The following is a 20,000-nucleotide window of genomic DNA, read 5'->3' as shown; positions in this document are numbered from 1 at the left end:
TGTGTGGTGTGTGTGTGCCTTGGGTGTGTGTGTGTGTGGGTGTTGTGGGGGTGTGGTGGATGTGTGGGTGGGTGTGGTTATGGGGGGAGTTGGGGTGGTTGTGTGGTGGATGTGGGATTGGTGTGGGTGTGTGGGGTTGTTGCGGGGATGGTTGTGTGGTGACTGGGGGATGTGAGTGTGTTGTGTGTGTTGGGTTGGGTTGTGGTTGTGTGTGGTGTGGGTGTGGGTGTGTGTGTTGGTGGTTGGTGTGTGTGTGGGTGTGGTTGGTGTGTGTGGACGTGTGTGTGTGTGACTAGTGTGTTGCCGGTGCCTGGTGTGTGTGTGTGTGTGGTGCTTTGGGCTGTGTGTGTGTGTGTGTGTGTGTTTGTGTGGTGCTGTGGGATGTGTGTGTGTGTGTGTGTGTGGTGCTGTGGGATGTGTGTGTGTGTGTGTGTTTGTGTGGTGCTGTGGGATGTGTGTGTGTGTGTTTGTGTGGTGCTGTGGGATGTGTGTGTGTGTGTGTGTGTGTGTGTGTGTGTGTGCGTGTGTGTGTGTGCGTGTGTGTGTGTTACAATTATTTATTGCCATCCATGTTTTAGCAGATAGCTCCGCCCCCTGGGATCCTAACCCTACAGCCTCCTCAAGCGTGTCAGAAGTAGCTCCGCCCCCTGAGAGCTTAACTAACACGTCGCCATCATCCCATGTGAACCCATCTACAGAGCCACCTTGCACGCTTCTGATCGACACGGAAGCCACCGAAAGCTGCCACCAGGGTGTTAAAGCGCCGGAGAAAGCAGGCACGGGGTCCAGCAGGGGGCAGAACCGGCACCGGGAGGGCAGCAGAACCAGACGCCGAAGCTCGGGTGGGAACAAGGGGCACCAGAATCGCTCAGACGACACGAAAGCAGAATCCAACAAGAGCCGATCCAAAGAGCAGAAACGAGACCTGCCTAAAGCCCCGAGAGGCAATGCTGAGGTCAACAGGGGCAGCATGGAGGGTGTCGGAATCCTGCAGCAGGTCAAAGGGCAAGCGCGAGAGCCAGACAGGGGGACGGGGGAGAGAAAGACGTCCAAATACAGCAGCAACATGGCGAGCAGGAAGGCGACCGTGTCCCCAGGGCCGTGGAAAATCCCCGGATCGGATAAACTCCCGAGCAGCCTGCGATCTGCCTCGTCCACCATCAGCAGATAAAACACACACACACACACACACACACACACACACACACACACACACGCACGCTTAGATTTGTTTTGTTTCGATTAGCTCACTCAGCCCCGAAGTGACGATCGATATATCGCACACAGAAAGAAAAAAAAACAGATCGCCATCTTGTGGATGAAGGAAGTCGATTCAGTTTGAATCGATTTGCTCAGAATCACGAAGACCCCAAATCCGCCCCCCCCCCCACCTGCACCCACAGACCAGCATTTTAAAGTTCACATTTTATTTCTAAATTATTCTTTTCAAAAGACACGACACCGACCACCTTAACAACTGTCTTATTTCCTCGGTAAAGAAAATAAAATAATGACGACGACGATGATGATGATGATGATGCTGATGATGGTGATGATGAAGGATGTAGGAGGATGATCGCAGGAGTCTGTTAATCTCGTGCATTCTGCCTTAAAAGTAAATAAACTGCAGATAAATCCGGTGGATGATTAGAGAAATATTATATTATATTATATTATATAAAGAGAGATGATGTGACCGTGTAAATAAACTCGGCCTTGTTTCACTCGCAACAACAACACAACCTCCGCTACTCTTCCTCCTCAGAGCCTTCTGATTGGTCTCCTGCTCCCGTCTGCCGTTATCCTGTCAGCCAATCAGCATCGAGTACGGTGACTTTACTACGCTTCAGGTACTAAAAATAGGAGAATATTTACAGACGTAATGCTGAGAAAACTTTCTCACTTCTGTCTGGAAAAAAAATAAGTTCGGTATATAAAGGTTATAAAGTCCGATTTGCAGAATATTTGTTTGTGTTCTTTTTGCTCGTGTGTGTTCAGAGAAAATGTCTGAGAATATTATTGTCGATCGTCTCGAAAGGTTCTAAAATCTTTCGACGTTGTTTATCGGACGTTTGGTAAAGTTTCGTGTAAAAGTGTTTTGTTTTTTTTTTAAGGAAAAAAATCGCACCATGTTTATTGAAGTCAGACAGATTTTGTGGATAAAATAGCAGATGATAAATTACGGAGTGCAGACATTTAGCCACGCCCACACATCTCCATAAAAGGCAAACAGTCCTCGTGTTATAGGGTGGCAGCTAAACTACAGCGGTCATTAGACTAGCCCCGCCCCGACGGTCTCTGATTGGCTGAGTGGTATTACGTCACCTCGAGCGAACTGAAACAGACACGACGTCATTTCAATAAACAAACGGAAGTGAATTTCTCTTTTCTTCTTTTTCTGAACTATAATTTTCCTTCGCAGCGTCCTTTAACTCGGATACACTTATTTTCACAAGAAGACGCGGTCGATTCCTGACATTCCAGCTGCTACACTACACTCTGTTACCTGAGCTTCTATTTTCATACAGAGAATAAAAGGACAAAATACAGAACGTCTACACAAACACCTTATAACTCATATACAGGACATAGAGAAATATATAAAGAGTTCTACAACGAGTGAAACGATGATGTTGCACTTTTATTTTGCAGTTAATAAATAAACAACCATAAAATATACAAAGATTATTTTTATTTAAAAATGTATTCTAGAAAGATTGTGTTTTTGTGCTCACTTCACCTGGAAAATATGCATTTTTTTTCAGCCCGTAATTTATTTGTGTTTGTTTTCTTATATATGCAAAATGTCTCCTTGACGATGACGATGAAGATGATGATGATAGTGATGATGATGATGATGATGATGATGGTAGTAATTATGATGATAGTGATGATGATGATAATGATAGTGATGATAATAGTGATGATGATGATAGTAGTGATGATGATGATGATGATGATGATAGTGATGATGTTGATGGTAGCAGTGATGATGATGATGATGATGATGGCAGTAATGTTGATGATGATGATGATTATAGCAGTAATGATGATGATGATGATGATGATGATGATGATGATGAGTCACATGAGGTTTGATTCTGGGGTTTAAAAAAATCAGATTTTTAAAAAAAATGTATTTTTAATAAATCACTTTAAATGACTATCAGTTCTACAGAAATACTGTATATCACATTATATATAGAAATATAAAGCTCTATAAAAAAGAGTGCCTATGAAATGATCTTCTGTGTGAGATGAAAAACTTGTTGGGGGAAAAAAAGCCGGAAATTTCTGGAATTGAGACTTTTTTTTTACTGCAATCGATTGTGACGTTTCTGTCTCAGATCTCTGGCTGTATCGGTGTTTTTTCTGTTTAAAGACCGAACATGACATAAGTGCAATGTAGCAGTGTGTATCACGTCATCTTACACACACACACACACCCACACACACACCCACACACACACACACACACACACATCAGTACAGCTGAGAGTTGAAGAGAGAAAACAAAGATGAGTTTGACGACACACAGAAATCTGATTTAAAATCTGATTACTTGGTAAATTCACGTGATGAGTGACGTGACGCTCCGTACAACACGTCACACTTCAGAAACCAGCAGCCAAATATCTACAAACTCACCTCTTTACACAAACACGACTCATAATAAACCACAGTGTGTGTGTGTGTGTGTGTGTGTGTGTGTGTGTGTGTGTGTGTGTGTGTGTGTGTGTGTGTGTGTGTGTGTGTGTGTGCGTGCGCGTGTGAGATTATTTTCCCATAACAGCACACAGTGATTCCAGTTTTGAATTCATTAAAATACACTTTGTACTTTTTACCTGTTTATGTTTACCTTTGAGGTTCTCACACGATCACAGCTCCAAACAAACCTGCACCAGTGAGAGGAACAAAAACATGTGGCTTGTGATTCATTGTCACTGAGACACTGAGACACTGAGACATTGAGACACTGAGACACTGGAGGCTCCTTCCACTAACTCCTTAAAATAATGCTTATAATAATGTTACAATAGCAACAATCTGGCAACCTTCCTCAAAAACGGATTATTATTATTATTATTATTATTATTATTATTATTATTATTATTATTATGAGCTGTCTGTCTGTCTGTCTGTCTATCTATCTATCTATCTATCTATCTATCTATCTATCTATCTATCTATCTATCTATCTATCTATCTATCTATCTATCTTCTATCTATCTGTCTCTCTGTCTGTCTCTCTGCCTGTCTGTCTGTCTCTCTGTCTAACACAGGCAATATTTGATTCCTTCATTTTATTTGGGACTGTAAAGCAGCACACAGACTGGCCAGACTTCGCCACAGCTATAGATTCTGATTGGTCAGCGAGTATCGACCTCACTAACTAACACACACACACACACACACACACACACACACACACACACACACACACACACACACACACTTTCCTACAAACTCTCAGGTTTATTAATCGTCTTAAATCTCTACAGTGATTCATCCTTCTCTATCTATCTGTCTAGACTAACTAACTAACTAACTAACTAACTAACTAACTAACACACACACACACACACACGCACACACAAGAATATGATATTTTATATGATCCACAATCTACACACTGATCTACATTTTTGTTGTTGTTCTGAACCGAATGTAACTATAAACGGATAAAAACTGTAACCTGTAGTTAAATTCAACACTGTAATCGTTGGTAAATTGCTGCAGCAGCAGAAAAATAAAACACTTCTGTTATGGGAAAAGAATCAGCCTCAGGGTGGTGCAACACACACACACACACACACACACACACACACACACACACACACACACACACACACACACACAGGGTTTTTCTCCTTATAGTCCACAAGAATTTGTTCTTTCAGGTTTTTATGACATCACTAACACTATTGTCAAGCTTTTGATGTATCTGATTGTTGGCATGACGACGACAACGATGATGATGAAAACGATGATGAGGGACTGGGATCTGAATCACTGTGTAATATTCTATACTATTAGACAATACTTTAGACACACACACACACACACACACAAACACACACAAAGACTGTACATCAGCTATTTTTTATGAAATGCATCTCTACAGATATAATAACTTTTGCAGGACGACTTGTTTATTGTATAAATACTGACAAATAAAATCTTGCTATGGTGTAAAATATCTTCACTAAACGTCTCGGCTGTCATTTATTTCTTTTTTTATTTAGACTCAGATCAGGTCTGAAGTCATTTATACTGACGTACGAGTCCCTTAGTGACACATATCGGATTCCGTAGGAAACCCTTCCACAATCCCACTAAGGAATGTGTCCCTGTTTGCACGGGTTCATTTGGAAAACACAAGATCAACTATCAGAGTTGGTCTTACCTTGAACGCAGGTGTCCTTCGAAGTCCCTCGGTCTTCTAACAAAGGATCCTCTTCAAGTTCTTCTCCCTAATATATTGTTTGAATCTTTAAATGAAGGAGTCAGACTTAGACCTTTTTGTCTTTTCAGGGTCCTCACAACGGGAGGCCTTGTTTTTATTAAAAGCAACGTAATACAGATAAATGTGTGTAATATATGTAAAGTAATCAAAATAATCGAACACTCTCCGAGTGTAAGCTTGTGTTTGTTCTCTGATGCACACAGAGTATAACATGCACTAAGGCTGTCTACAATAGTACGCACACACGATGTACTTTCGCTGACGAGTCTGTCCCCCCTTGGGCCAACATGAAATCTCGTTCCCCCAAACATTTCTCGTCTGTGACCCTCTGAGTCCTACTCATGTTTTTATCTTATTTATAAATTTAACACTTCTATATATGGTCACATGGTTACGGTTTAACTTCCTGCAGCTGCCAAGCTGTGATTATAAATGATTGAAGCTTTCTCTCACCGTCGAATTCGTCAGCGAGCGTCGAAACACTTTGTGTGCAGATTACTCCCAGCGAATGCACAGTGGGCTTTTAAGCTTTCACTACAAGAAACATCATTTAAGTTCACGGTTAAAATAAGCAACATTAATCTTATCAATCAGGGGAGGCACGGTGGCTTAGTGGTTAGCACGTTTGCCTCACACCTCCAGGGTTGGGGGTTCGATTCCCGTCTCCGCCTTGTGTGTGTGGAGTTTGCATGTTCTCCCCGTGCCTCGGGGGTTTCCTCCGGGTACTCCGGTTTCCTCCCCCGGTCCAAAGACATGCATGGTAGGTTGATTGGCATCTCTGGAAAATTGTCCGTAGTGTGTGTGAGTGAGTGAATGAGAGTGTGTGTGCCCTGTGATGGGTTGGCACTCCGTCCAGGGTGTATCCTGCCTTGATGCCCGATGACGCCTGAGATAGGCACAGGCTCCCCGTGACCCGAGAAGTTCGGATAAAGCGGTAGAAAATGAATGAATGAATGGATCTTATCAATTCTACACATGAGAATACATGGACATAAGAAAAAGAAAAGCTATACAGAGAACTATTCTCCTGAACTTCTGAAAATAAAACATAATAAAACATAATGCATTATAATCTTCTTTTATAATCTTCTTTTCTTTTGGAATCTTCTTCCAGCTGTCTACGTACAGCGTCTAATCCCTCGGTGTCTTCTTCTAAACATTCATATTCAAATCTCTCAACTTTTCAACCAACTATTTAACCTTTTGTATTTTTACATCAATTTTCCTTTGTCTATTCACCTTACGTTTCACTTTTCTTTCCCTATTTTTCCTTCTCTTTGTACTATCTATTCCTGTCTGTCTTCTGAGGGATAAGTTAATAATTGGTTGAGGTGTATCTTTACTTAGGTACATTATTTAGGTACATTATTGTACATTTATTTAGGTTTATTGGCAGAGAACAAGTATTAAAGCCTAGGCAGATTCCTGTAACTCCGTCCTACCTGCCAGGGTCTCACAACAGGTCTACTGTTTATGTCTCAAAAGGTCAGATGAAGCAAACCGAGTGTAATTTAAGGATCGGTTACATACGGATTCGGACGTCTGAATCGTCTGTACGTTAATCAGTGATAAATAAAATCATTTACTCTTTGTCTAAGATCTCAGAGAAGTTTGCGTAGCAGCAATATCTTAAATATAAAACAGCGTTAAACAGCCATGAAGGCGACTCTCGGTGACGCTGCCAGCATCGTGCTTCATTTATTGTACAACTGTATATACAATTTGTTTATTTTTCATTTTAATTTTTTTATTTTTGTCTATTTGTTTTGACAGATATGTAGTTGTGTTTGTTCATTTCTTATTTTTTATTCTCATCTTATTTTTATTTTCTGTGTGTTGCTGGAACTAAAACTGCACACTTAAAGGCAATAAAACTCCTTCTTATTCTGATTCTGGTTCTGATTTGAATGAATGAATGAATGAATGAATCAAAAGCTCTTTCTGAGCTGTTCGTTGGAGTAAAATGATTCATAGTAAAAACCTGACCACAATCGGTTCGGGGGGAAAAAAGAGTCGGTTCTTTTAATGTTAGTGAGCCTGTGAATCGACTCAGTGAATCACAGTTGAAAGCAGAAAAAAAGCAGGCTGCAGGGTTTAGTGCAGAAAACAGATCATGATCCGTTTCAGTACCTGGTTAAATCTGGAAAAGTACAAAGGGGTGAATATTTATGGCATCTACTGTAGAACAAAACAAAAAATGTGTCAATCGTTAATGTCTAAACAATAATAGAAAACAAAACGAACTAACAAAATAAAATCACGTCTCATGGAATCAAAAGAATTTCAGATAAATATCTGAATTATTATTTATTAAATAATTATAAATCATTAATGATCATTCATTCATTCATTACATGTTTAAATAAATAAAATTTCTGTAAATTGTGTCATTTATATTACTCGCCACTAGATGGCGAACCGTTAAAGTGTCTTATGTGTTCATTAAGAACCAACGAAGGAGCGGGGTGTAATCCCATACCGCTATGTGCTGCCTACATCCGTACACTATCTATAGGGTTTAATGCGGCTCGTGCACCCTGTTTAGTGCACTAGGGATAGTAACGAACGCGGATTGGGACTGAACCGACTGGAGGATCCGAAGGCGCAAAACTAGCCGCATTACAAAACGTTGGCTAATCACAGCTATAAGACTTAATTACAGTCATCATGGACTGGTAAATATTATAATTTTATATTGTTATGACGTTTGTGATATTTTTGTTTTGTCTACTCGTTATCGGAGCGGTTAATTTAGTAAGCTGGCTGATTTGTTAGCTTGTTAGTAAGCTAACTAGCAAAAGCTCACATGTCAACATTCACGAGGATTTAATGTTGTGTGTAAATATTTATCCGTTAAATCAAACAGAATTAAACATTAAACTCTGGGGATATGATGTAAAATACCTTTATAGAGTAAAGTGTTTTGGTTAATAATAATAATAACCGGTCATGTGTCGAACTCGAACTACTCGGCTCTTTGAACCGGCTCTTTCAGGTGAAGGTTTACAGGCGACTCGTACGAATGATTTGGTTTTTTTTTTTTTGGTTTTTTTTATGTATGTATATATAAAAACTATTTTTCTGCGATTTATTTCCTTCTGTCTCTGAAGTGTAGTTTAAAATCGAGATGTTTGGCGCTTTAAAAGACCTCTGAGCTGTTTGTAAGAGTGAACCGACTCACCGAGTCGTTCTGAGGGTTGATCCTGTTGGAAAGTAAATCATATAAAACTTGTGTATATCTGTATAAATAGATACAGAGCTATAGATAAAGGTCCGGGAGGTGAAGCTGGATCTATAAACTGTATAAAAGTTACACAACACTGTACACCACGATACAGATGAAGCCTGAAACACACTTCACACATTGCTTCTTATCTGACTTACGGTCTGACCCCATGAGCGACTCCTCTCAAGCCTCTCATGCAGAACGTGATGGAGGCGGGTTATAAGACTGTTAGTGACCTGTTGTGTGTGTGTGTGTGTGTGTGTGTGTGTGTGTGTGTGTGTGTGTTTAGGAGTCTGAACTCCCCAGTGGTCCGAGAATCAGAAGTGACACGAGCCGCCCGAAGGAAAAGCTCACACAAAAAGGTGGCGTGTATCCTTACCAAGGACGTGGAGCTCGATCAGTGTAAAACTTTTCCATGTCTCATTAATGTCCATCATCATAACTATCAGTAACATCAACTACACCATCAGCCGTATTTTCCCCACACGGGCTGCTCAGGTTCGTGTTCAGTATCTTGTCATGTCAACACTGGACTACTGCAGCTCTCTCTGTCAGGTCTACATATGAACACAGTTCACCTTCTGTAAATGATCCATAATGCAGCTGTGTGACTTGTCTTCAACCTGCCGAAGTTCTCCACACCACCACACTGCTGAGCTCCACCACTGGCTCCTGTAGCTGACCTTCATCTTCCTAAAACACTTAAACTAGCTTTTTTTTCCTTGTCTGTGTAAGTTTTTTTTTTAAATGCTGTAAATGTAACTAATAAATTCTAACATTAACACGTTGTTACACTAAATATCTGCTTAAGTAGTCGTACATTGCCACAGATAATAGAGCTGCACTGTTAGTTGCCCCCTCCTGTGTGTTTGCACCTTAACCACCTCTCCCAGTCCCTTTGGCACAGGATGAGTCTCCTTCAGCCGCCGTCACTGATGCCGTGACCCCGGCGCGACCCCTGCTGCGTCAGACCCCCGGATCTCTGCTCAAGCAGACGTGTAAGACCCCTGATGGTTTTAAATAATGCGTGTGTTCTCTTTAATGCAGATGTGTCTGAGTGAACATGTTGTTGTACACAGTCACCCCGAGAAGTGCGCTTAAAAACCCAGATGTGTCGGCCATCTTGGGCACCGGGAACAGGTCGTCTCGCTTCGTGCACACGCCACGGCCCAAAGGCAGCTTCACCATGGTGAGGGACACACACACACACACACACACACATATATACACACACACACACATATATATACATACACACACATACAAACACACATACACACACACACACACACACACATATACACACATACAAACACATATATACATACACACACATACACATACACACAAACACACATACATACACACATACACATATACACATACACACACACATACACATATACACATACACACACACATATACACATATACACATACACACACACATACACATATATACATATACACACACATACACATATATACACACACACATACACATATATACACACATACACATATATACATACACACACATACACACTTATGTACACACACACACACAGACACACTTATGTACACATATGCACACATATATGCTCACACACTTACACACATACATGCGCACACACATGTACGCATGAATGAATGAACACACACACACACACTCACATGCATTCTAACACTCTGATCAGTTAACATCATCATAAATCACAGAAATGAGGTGTGTGTGTGTGTGTGTGTGTGTGTGTGTGTGTGTGTGTGTGTGTGTGTGATTGGCAGAACCTGGATGACAGCGACTGGACCAACAGTCTGTACCCATCTCCTCTGTCTGTACTGGGTGATGGCAGCTTCACAGAGGAGATGAACATGAGCGGCATTATGCTGAAGGAGGAGGATCCAGGAGAGGCTGGTATGCACACACACACGCGCACATACACGCACACACACACACACAGACACAAACACACACTCACAGACACACACAGACACAAACACACACTCACAGACACACAGATGCGTGTTAAACAATAAAAACAAATAAGAAAAATGGCATAAGTGACCTTTTTTCCCATATCTCACTCTTTCTATGTTCTCTCTCTCTCTCTCTCTCTCTCTCTCTCTCTCTCTCTCTCTCTCTCTCAGCATCAGTCAGTCTGTTCCCTGATTTTCTACAGTCATATCTGCGTCACTCCTCCACCGCTGTGTTTGATCTGCTGGAGGACTATGAGGCAATCTGTAAAGATAAGGTACAAACACAAACACACACACACATATACACACATATACACACATATACACACACATAAATACACATACTCACACATAAACACACATACACCCACCCACACGCACACCTGCACACACTCACATACACACATACACCACGCTACATTTCTGATAAACCCTCTGGAGTCTTTTACAGGTTGTGATGTGTGTGTGTGTGTGTGTGTGTGTGTGTGTGTGTGTGTGTGTGTGTGTGTGTGTGTGTGTGTGTGTGTGTGTGTGTGTGTGTGTGTTTTAGGTGAACACACTGCAGAAGCTGGTTCTGCGCTCATCTTCCAGTCAACAGAAATCCTCTAAAACAGCCAGCATCACCTGGCTTCTGCAGCAGGAAACAGTCACCTGGAGGCTCATCACCTCACTGTACAGGTACACACACACACACACACACACACACACACACACACACACACACACACACACACACACACACACACACACACACACACACACACACATACAGTCATTCCTAAGCATTGGCATAGCTTTGAGAAGACTGATAATAAAAGATTGATGCAGATTTATTCTTGCTGTCAAGACAATTTAAATGTTCTGTCTCACTTTCTCTCTCACACACTCACACACACACACACTCACACAGGGATAGGATTCAGACAGCTATGGAGGACGGACTGATGATGGACATAAGTGTAAGTGATGTTTGAAAAGAGTGTGTGTGTGTGTTTGTGTGTGTGTGTGTGTGTGTGTGTGTGTGTGTGTGTGTGTGAGAGTAACAATGTGTTCTGTATCAGTCTCCCAGTGAAAGTGAGAAGTCTATAATGGAGCAGTTCTTTCAGAGGGACAGCATGGTTCGACAGAGCCAGGTACACACACATGTACACACACGTACATGCACACACACACACACACATGTACACACACACACACACATGTACGTACACACACACGTGTACACACATGTACACACACACACATGTACGCACACACACACACACACACATGTAAACACAAATGTACACACACACGTACACACAGACACGCACATTATATGTACCAAGTTTCACCAAAATTATTATTATTTTTTTCTTTACCTGTGTGTGTGTGTGTGTGTGTGTGTGTGTGTGTGTGTGTGTGTGTGTGTGTGTGTAGCTGGTAGTGGACTGGCTCGAGAGCATTGCCAAAGACGAGATTGGTGATTTCTCAGATAATATTGAATACTACGCCAAGTCTGTGTACTGGTGAGAACAACACATGGAACTGTTGATCTGTTCTCTATAACAGCACCACGCTGGAGTGTTTTACTGTGTGTGTGTGTGTGTGTGTGTGTGTGTGTGTGTGTGTGTGTGTGTGTGTGTGTGTGTGTGTGTGTAGGGAGAACACTCTACACACACTGAAGCTGAGGAGGGATCAGACCAGTGTGTCCTTCAGCAGACCGCTGGTGACCGAGCTGGACCCCGACGCCCCCATCAGACAGAAACGGCCGCTAGCAGACCTGGACAGAGAGGACGACGCCCGTCTGCTCAGATACATCTACACACTCATCCGCGCCGGCATGACCGATGAGGTGTGTGTGTGTGTGTGTGTGTGTGTGTGTGTGTGTGTGTGTGTGTGTGTGTGTGTGTGTGTGTGTGTGTGTGTGTGTGAGAGAGAGATAGAAAAGGGGAGAGATAAATAAAAACAGAGTGAGACAGACAGACAGTGAGACAGACAGAGAGTGAGACAGACAGACAGTGAGACAGACAGAGAGTGAGACAGACAGACAGTGAGACAGACAGACAGTGAGACAGACAGACAGTGAGACAGACAGACAGTGAGACAGACAGAGAGTGAGACAGACAGACAGTGAGACAGACAGTGAGACAGACAGACAGATAGATTTTTAATATACAATTTCTTTTCAGTATGTTGATTTTATTAATTGCAACACACAGACTTTATTTCTCCCATTCTGTGTGTGTGTGTGTGCTCATGTGCGTGTGTGTGTGTGTGTGTGTGTGTGTGTGTGTGTGTGTGTGTGTGTGTGTGCGTGCACGCATGTGCGTGTGTGTAGGCTCAGAGGCTGTGTAAGAGATGTGGTCAGGCCTGGCGTGCTGCCACCCTGGAGGGTTGGAAACTTTACCATGACCCCAACTACAGTAAAGGTCAGATTTTCCTCACACACACACCACACACACACGCGCGCGCGCACACATGCACACACACCCACAAACACATACACACACTCACATGCACACACACACACACACACGCATGCAGACCCCCACACACCCACCCACACTCACACATGCACACACACCCACAGACACACACACGCGCACACACACACACCTCCACACACCCACCCACACGCACACAATGCACACAATGCACACACACAAACACGCATACACACCCCCCCACCCACACACCCACTGTTGTAACCGTTTCCCAGAGAAGACCAGGAGACTTGGACATCCTTGTGCAGTAATCTTTATTGTAGATACACGATGAAACGAGTCTGTAAGTCAGAGCGTCCCTGCACAGGCGCTGCAGTCATCACGTCTGACTTACAGTTGTAATACATTGTAAATATACCCATTTTAGGGGCAGTCCCATCAGATAGAGACAAAACACTCGGGTGACAATCAAAGCATGGAGCGATGTGACAGCCCCCACACCAGATCCTGGGATTTCACCCTTAACCCCACTAACATAACAGTCTTGCTCAGACCTTGAAACAAATGGCCACCTTAAACAACGGGACAAATGGCACAGAGACAGATGATACCCTGAGTTACCTTGTCCCTGTCCTTTCATGTTAAAGAGACACAGGACCCACAAGTCTAATGTAACGTTAGAATTTAACTAGCACACACACCCACATGCACATGCACACACACATGCACACACACACACCCACATGCACACACACATGCACACACACACACACCCACATGCACACACACACACACCCACATGCACACGCACACCCACATGCACACGCACACCCACATGCGCACACACGCACACCCACATGCGCGCACACGCACACACACATGCACACGCACACACACATGCACACACACCCACATGCACACACACACACCCACATGCACACACACACACCCACATGCACACACACACACCCACATGCACACACACACACCCACATGCACACACACACACCCACATGCACACACACACACACACATGCACACACCCACATGCACACACACACACCCACATGCACACACACACACCCACATGCACACACACACACCCACATGCACGCACACACACCCACGTGCACGCACACACACCCACGTGCACGCACACACACCCACGTGCACGCACACACACCCACGTGCACGCACACACACCCACGTGCACGCACACACACCCACGTGCACGCACACACACCCACGTGCACGCACACACACCCACGCACGCACGCGCGCACACACACCCGCACGCGCACACACACACACCCGCGCGCACGCACACACACACCCACGCGCACGCACACACACACCCACGTGCACGCACACACACACCCACGTGCACGCACACACACACCCACGTGCACGCACACACACACCCACGTGCACGCACACACACACACCCACGTGCACGCACACACACACACCCACGTGCGCGCACACACACACACCCACGTGCGCGCACACACACACACCCACGTGCGCGCACACGTGTGCACACACACACACCCACGTGCGTGCACACGTGTGCACACACACACACCCACGTGCGTGCACACGTGTGCACACACACACGTGCGTGCACACACACACCCACGTGCGTGCACACACACCCACATGCACAGACACATACACACACACACACACCCCCACATACACAGGCATGCACCCCACCACACACACGCATGCACATACCCCCCTCACCACACACACACATACACACACACACAAAATGGGAATTTAGTAAGAATTTCCTGTTTGTGTGTGTGTGTGTGTGTGTGTGTGTGTGTGTGTGTGTGTGTGTGTAGGTTCGTTGGAACTGCAGCCAGTGGAGGGAAATCCGCAGCGGTGTGTGTGGAAATTGTGCTGTTGGAGGATGGCAGAGGAGGTGAGAATTTCACACTGATCTGTCTCACCAACAGACTTCTGTCTGTCTGTCTGTCTCACATCTGTCTGTCTCTCACATCTGTCTGTCTGTCTCTCACATCTGTCTGTCTCTCACATCTGTCTGTCTCTCACATCTGTCTCTGTGTGTCTGTGCCTCTCCCTTTTTTGTAACATCTGCCTACCATTTTGTTTTTCTGCCCTTATCTCTTTTCCTCTCTCACATCTATCGCTCTCTCTCACTCCTCCTCTCCCTCTGTCTCTGTCACGCTTTCCCTTTCTCTGTCCGTTTTCCGTTTTTCTCTCCTCCTCTCTCACATCTGTAGTTCTCTCTCTCTCTCTCAACTTGACACTACTTTGTTGACACGGATTGTTAACATACAGAATTGTCAAAGCCTCAAAATACAAAGACAAGAAGAAGAGAAAACTAGTCCGAGCTTCAGCTGATCTGTGAGCGTGTGCAGCTCTGCGGTGTGTAGCGTACTTTAGAGTCTGATGTGTGTTGTGTGAACGTGTGGCTTTACAGGAGCAGTTCAACAGGTACGAGCGAGCCATCTACGCCGTGCTGAGCGGAAACCTCCGACAGGTAACATCACGTCTGACCTCGTGTGTGTGTGTGTGTGTGTGTGTGTGTGTAATGTCTCGATGTCACAACCACAGAGTCACTGGCTGTCTCCTGTAATACTTAAACTAGCACTCGTTTATTCTGTGACACTGTAGATAGAGTCAGAGATAGAGTCTCTAGTTATACATAGAGACTTCACAGCACTTTTGTACATTACTCTGGATAAGAGGATAAGATTCGATTCAACTCAAGTTTATTTCTACGGCGCTTTTAACAGTGAACGTCGTCTCAAAGCAGCTTTACAGAACATAAGCGTAGAACAAAAGGTTATTATAAAGAATGATATAAAGATTAATAGAATACAAAATTCGAGATTAAGGCCATCCTTAAAAATATTCTTGTTTGCCGTAACCCGAACGAACCTGTCAATTTAGGACCGACTAATTTTATTTATTTATTTATTTATTTATTTATTTATTTATTTATTTATTTATTTATTTTTGCTTTAAGTCTGACCGACTTGCAGGTTGTAAATTTGCGTTAAGGCCGACCTTTTTTTTTTTTTTTTTTACTCTTCAAACAACTAAATAATAATAAAATAATATTAACGGGTTCGGGCGCCATAATACATCTAAATAAGTCATTAAAACAGCTGGACACCGCTTTAACTTGGCACAGAGTTCTGGATAAACTGTCCAGCATCAAGATAAGGTTTGCGATGATGCGCCCGAAGGCACGGGTCGAAGACCCAGTCAGTGACGTCACGATATGCTAATTTGTTTAACGTCATACCTACTGTACGTAATCACCATCACCAACACTGTACTTTTTTTTTCACATTGAAACTTTTTATTTATTTATTTATTTATTTATTTATTTATTTATTTTTACTGTTACTGCAAACCAAAATATTTTAAGGATGGCTTTATATTAGATATATTTAGTTCCCATTGTGTATGTATTGGTATTAGGGTTGCAAAGGGGCGGAAAGTTTCCGGTAAATTTCCAGAAACTTTCCACCGGAACTTAATCTGGGGAATTTTGGAAATATAACAAATTAGAAACTTTACAGAAATTTATGGGAATTATTTGGAAATATAAGGAAATGTGTATATAAACTATATTATATACAAACATAAATAAACATTGTTTGGTCATAAGCAGACAGGCATGTAAGGTAATACACATTTTAAGAAATGTCGTCTTGACTGATTTAATTGTAAGTAGAACTTTAATTGATTATTTCATTGAGTAACACAAAATCATAATAAACATTAAGCTTGTAATAAACATAATGAACTTAATAATTGTAATAAACATATTTCACTATGATTGCTGTAAAATGAAAGCATCCCTCACACTTTGCCCTTCTAAAAAAGTCCCAATCAAAATGTAAAATGAAGCATTTTTTTCTCAAGTGAGTGTTTGTGGGGGGGCAACCCTGCATTTTTTGCCTTTTTTTTTTTTTTTTAATTCCCAGTTTATTCCCATATGTTCCCGTTATTTCCCATGGAATGTTTCCAGCCTTGAAAATTCCCGGAATTTTGCAACCCTACTTGGTATATGGAGCTGGTAGATGCAGTGGAGAGGAATCAACGTATCTGCTGTTCATAATATTAGCAAGTCTGATGTAATCGTGCACAATATTATGGGATGTATTATGTGTACGTCTGACTAAAGAGATGAGTTTTTAATCTACATTTAAACTGGGAAAGTGTGTCTGAGCCCCGAACACTATCAGGAAGACTATTCCAAAGTTTGGGAGCTAGATAAGAAAACGCTCTACCACCTTTAGTAGACTTAGGTATTCTGGGAACTAGCAGAAGTCCTGAGTTTTGTGATCTCAGAGAGCGTGAAGGATTGTAACGTGTTAGAAGACTAGTTAGATACATGGGAGCTAAACCATTAAGAGCCTTGTACGTAAGTAGCAGCAGTTTGTAGTCAATTCTAAACTTAACAGGTAGCCAATGTAGAGATGATAACATTGGGGTTAAAGGTCATACTTTCTTGTCCTAGTGAGAACTCTGGCAGCTGCATTTTGGACTAACTGTAACCTATTTATTAATGATGCAGGACAACCACCTAGTAATGCATTACAGTAGTCCAGTCTAGAGGTCATGAACGCATGAACTAGCTTCTCAGCATCAGATACAGACAGGATGTTTAAGAGCATCTGCCCAATGCAGTAATGTACATGATTGGACAGGCTGTGGCTTTCATGGCCTTTACTATAGGCTTGCTGGCTCTAGCTGGGGGTTTGGTGGTCCCTGCTGAAAGCTAGGCGACTCTGTCGTGGTCTCGGTGTCCCGGGTCGTGGTCTCGGTGCTCCGGGTCGTGGTCTCGGTGCCCCGGGTCGTTGTCTCTGTGCTCCGGGTCGTGGTCTTTGTGCTCCGGGTCGTGGTCTCGGTGTCCCGGGTCGTGGCCTCGGTGCCCCGGGTCGTGGTCTCGGTGCCCCGGGTCGTGGTCTCGGTGCCCCGGGTCGTGGTCTCGGTGCCCCGGGTCGTGGTCTCGGTGCCCCGGGCGTGGTCTCGGTGCCCCGGGTCGTGGTCTGGGTGCCCCGGGTCGTGGTCTGGGTGCCCCGGGTCGTGGTCTGGGTGCCCCGGGTCGTGGTCTCGGCGCCCCGGGTCGTGGTCTCGGCGCCCCGGGTCTTGTTCTTGGCGCCCCGGGTCATAGTCTTGGTGCCCCCGGTCCTGGCCTTGGTGCCCCGGGTCATGGTCTTGGTGCCCCGGGTCATGGTCTTGGTGCCCCGGGTCATGGCCTTGGTGCCCCGGGTCATGGCCTTGGCGCCCCGGGTCATGGCCTTGGTGCCCATGGCGCTGTATATTACTCAGGGCTTTTAAGATTTCAAAGTCATCTGGAACAGAACGGAGTCTGGCTTCACTTCCCTGGAACATGACTATTCCACTGCAGTAGATGTTCACAGTCAGAGGACCACCGTCCCTGCCGTTTCCCTTTATTTTTATCTGTCTGCCATGATCTATATTCCTTGTTGTACGGTTTGTGTAGCGACTACAGAGAGCCTCGTGCCAGGCGTCAGTGCGTTGAGTGTAGAACAGGAGATCAGTGACTTTGTCTGTTTTAGATACATCTGCTCTGAGAGTTTCTGGGTGTTTTCTCAGTAGCTCGTGTTTATATGCACGTTTATCTTCCACATACTCTGGGTAGGTTATGAGCAGGGAATGGAGGTTTGTCCTGATTTCACCAGCCATGGCTCACACTCTGTTTTAGTGAAGTTAAACTTAATTATAGAAAATGTTTTTATTTACAATATAAAAAGCATTGTGTAGTTTGGAGGTTCTTACCTTGGTGCCTTGTGTAAATGTGCGCTTATTTGTCCTTTTCTCAAATCTGTCCTTGTCCTGAGAGTTTAGCCGCTCTTCTGTTAACCGGGGATCAGTCCGGAAAATGACGGCTTTCCGTTTTATATCAAGTTTATTTTTTATGAGAAAACACTCATCTCTCTCTCTCTCTCTCTCTCTCTCTCTCTCTCTCTCTCTCTCTCTCTCTCTCTCTCTCTCTCTCTGTCTCCCCCTTTGTTGATGTAGTTGTTGCCGGTATGTGAGTCATGGGCGGATACAGTTTGGGCGTATTTCCGTGTGTTGGTGGACTCACTGTTAGAGCAGGAGCTGCGATCCTCAGGACTGAGCCATGAAGAATTGGATGAACTTCCCAGAGAGTACCTGGAGGCCAGGTGAGCACTCATCTACACCGGACGCTCACTGCCAGAGAAATCACTTTTAAAGATGGTTACAAGCTTGTGAAGAGAATAAAATGCTGATTTGCAGGCATTTGATTAAAGGTGGGGTGCACGATGTTTGTAAGCCAATGTTGACATTTGAAATCAACAAAACAAAACATGCCCCTAACCCTATGGGTGTCACCCCTGTTTTGATAGCTCCACCCCACTCACATACGCAGCTGGCCGAGGGGATATTTTTTATCAGTAAATGAACACAATAAGTAATATTATGGTAATACAGATGTGTTTTTGTAGTACTGTGTGTTGTACCGTGAAAGGTTTATCTCCGTTTCACGTGGAAGACGACGTTCAACACCTAGAACCCGAGGCAGAGGTAACGGCAGAGGCTAATGTCAGACATGCGCACTGAATGCTCTCTCTGCCGCATATGGACAAGGCACGCCCCTTTATGCTAATGTCAGACATGCGCAATGAACGCTCTCTCCACAGCGTGTTGACAAGACACGCCCCTTTATGCTTATGTGAGACATGCATACTGAACACTCTCTCCATGGCATATTGACAAGACACGCCCCTTTATGCTAATGTCAGACATGCACAATGAACGCTCTCTCTGCCACATATTGACAAGACACGCCCCTTTATGCTAATGTCAGACAAGCGCAATGAACGCTCTCTCTGCCGCATATTGACAAGACACGCCCCTTTATGCT

General features: G+C 43.8%; 2 protein-coding genes across 20 annotated transcripts in view; both read left to right on the top strand.

Moving 5' to 3' along the window:
- magi2a (membrane associated guanylate kinase, WW and PDZ domain containing 2a) overlaps positions 1-5,200 on the top strand; it is a 114,730-nt gene extending 109,530 nt beyond the window's left edge. For 9 of the 18 annotated variants that reach the window (XM_047804025.1, XM_047804024.1, XM_047804023.1 and 6 more), the window contains one exon: positions 579-5,200. In XM_047804025.1, coding sequence (XP_047659981.1) covers positions 579-1,171 — 593 coding nt within the window. In that variant the 3' untranslated portion in view covers positions 1,172-5,200. The remainder of the gene's footprint in view (positions 1-578) is intronic. The other 9 variants (XM_047804031.1, XM_047804027.1, XR_007138654.1 and 6 more) reach the window with 8 other exon arrangements.
- Positions 5,201-7,986: 2,786 nt separating this feature from the next.
- The window catches only part of nup107 (nucleoporin 107), a 17,718-nt gene continuing 5,704 nt past the window's right edge, over positions 7,987-20,000 (top strand). The window contains exons 1-15 of one of the 2 annotated variants that reach the window (XM_047804342.1): positions 7,987-8,142; positions 8,983-9,062; positions 9,587-9,691; positions 9,773-9,882; positions 10,479-10,608; positions 10,842-10,945; positions 11,221-11,348; positions 11,581-11,629; positions 11,732-11,803; positions 12,090-12,178; positions 12,312-12,504; positions 12,991-13,081; positions 14,947-15,026; positions 15,549-15,608; positions 19,133-19,278. In XM_047804342.1, coding sequence (XP_047660298.1) covers positions 8,135-8,142; positions 8,983-9,062; positions 9,587-9,691; positions 9,773-9,882; positions 10,479-10,608; positions 10,842-10,945; positions 11,221-11,348; positions 11,581-11,629; positions 11,732-11,803; positions 12,090-12,178; positions 12,312-12,504; positions 12,991-13,081; positions 14,947-15,026; positions 15,549-15,608; positions 19,133-19,278 — 1,445 coding nt within the window. In that variant the 5' untranslated portion in view covers positions 7,987-8,134. The remainder of the gene's footprint in view (positions 8,143-8,982; positions 9,063-9,586; positions 9,692-9,772; positions 9,883-10,478; positions 10,609-10,841; positions 10,946-11,220; positions 11,349-11,580; positions 11,630-11,731; positions 11,804-12,089; positions 12,179-12,311; positions 12,505-12,990; positions 13,082-14,946; positions 15,027-15,548; positions 15,609-19,132; positions 19,279-20,000) is intronic. The other variant, XM_047804343.1, reaches the window with a different exon arrangement.

Source organism: Tachysurus fulvidraco, chromosome 19 (genome assembly GCF_022655615.1).
Source record: "Tachysurus fulvidraco isolate hzauxx_2018 chromosome 19, HZAU_PFXX_2.0, whole genome shotgun sequence".
NCBI classification, from domain to species: domain Eukaryota; kingdom Metazoa; phylum Chordata; class Actinopteri; order Siluriformes; family Bagridae; genus Tachysurus; species Tachysurus fulvidraco.
This window is presented reverse-complemented; position numbering and strand designations above follow the sequence as displayed.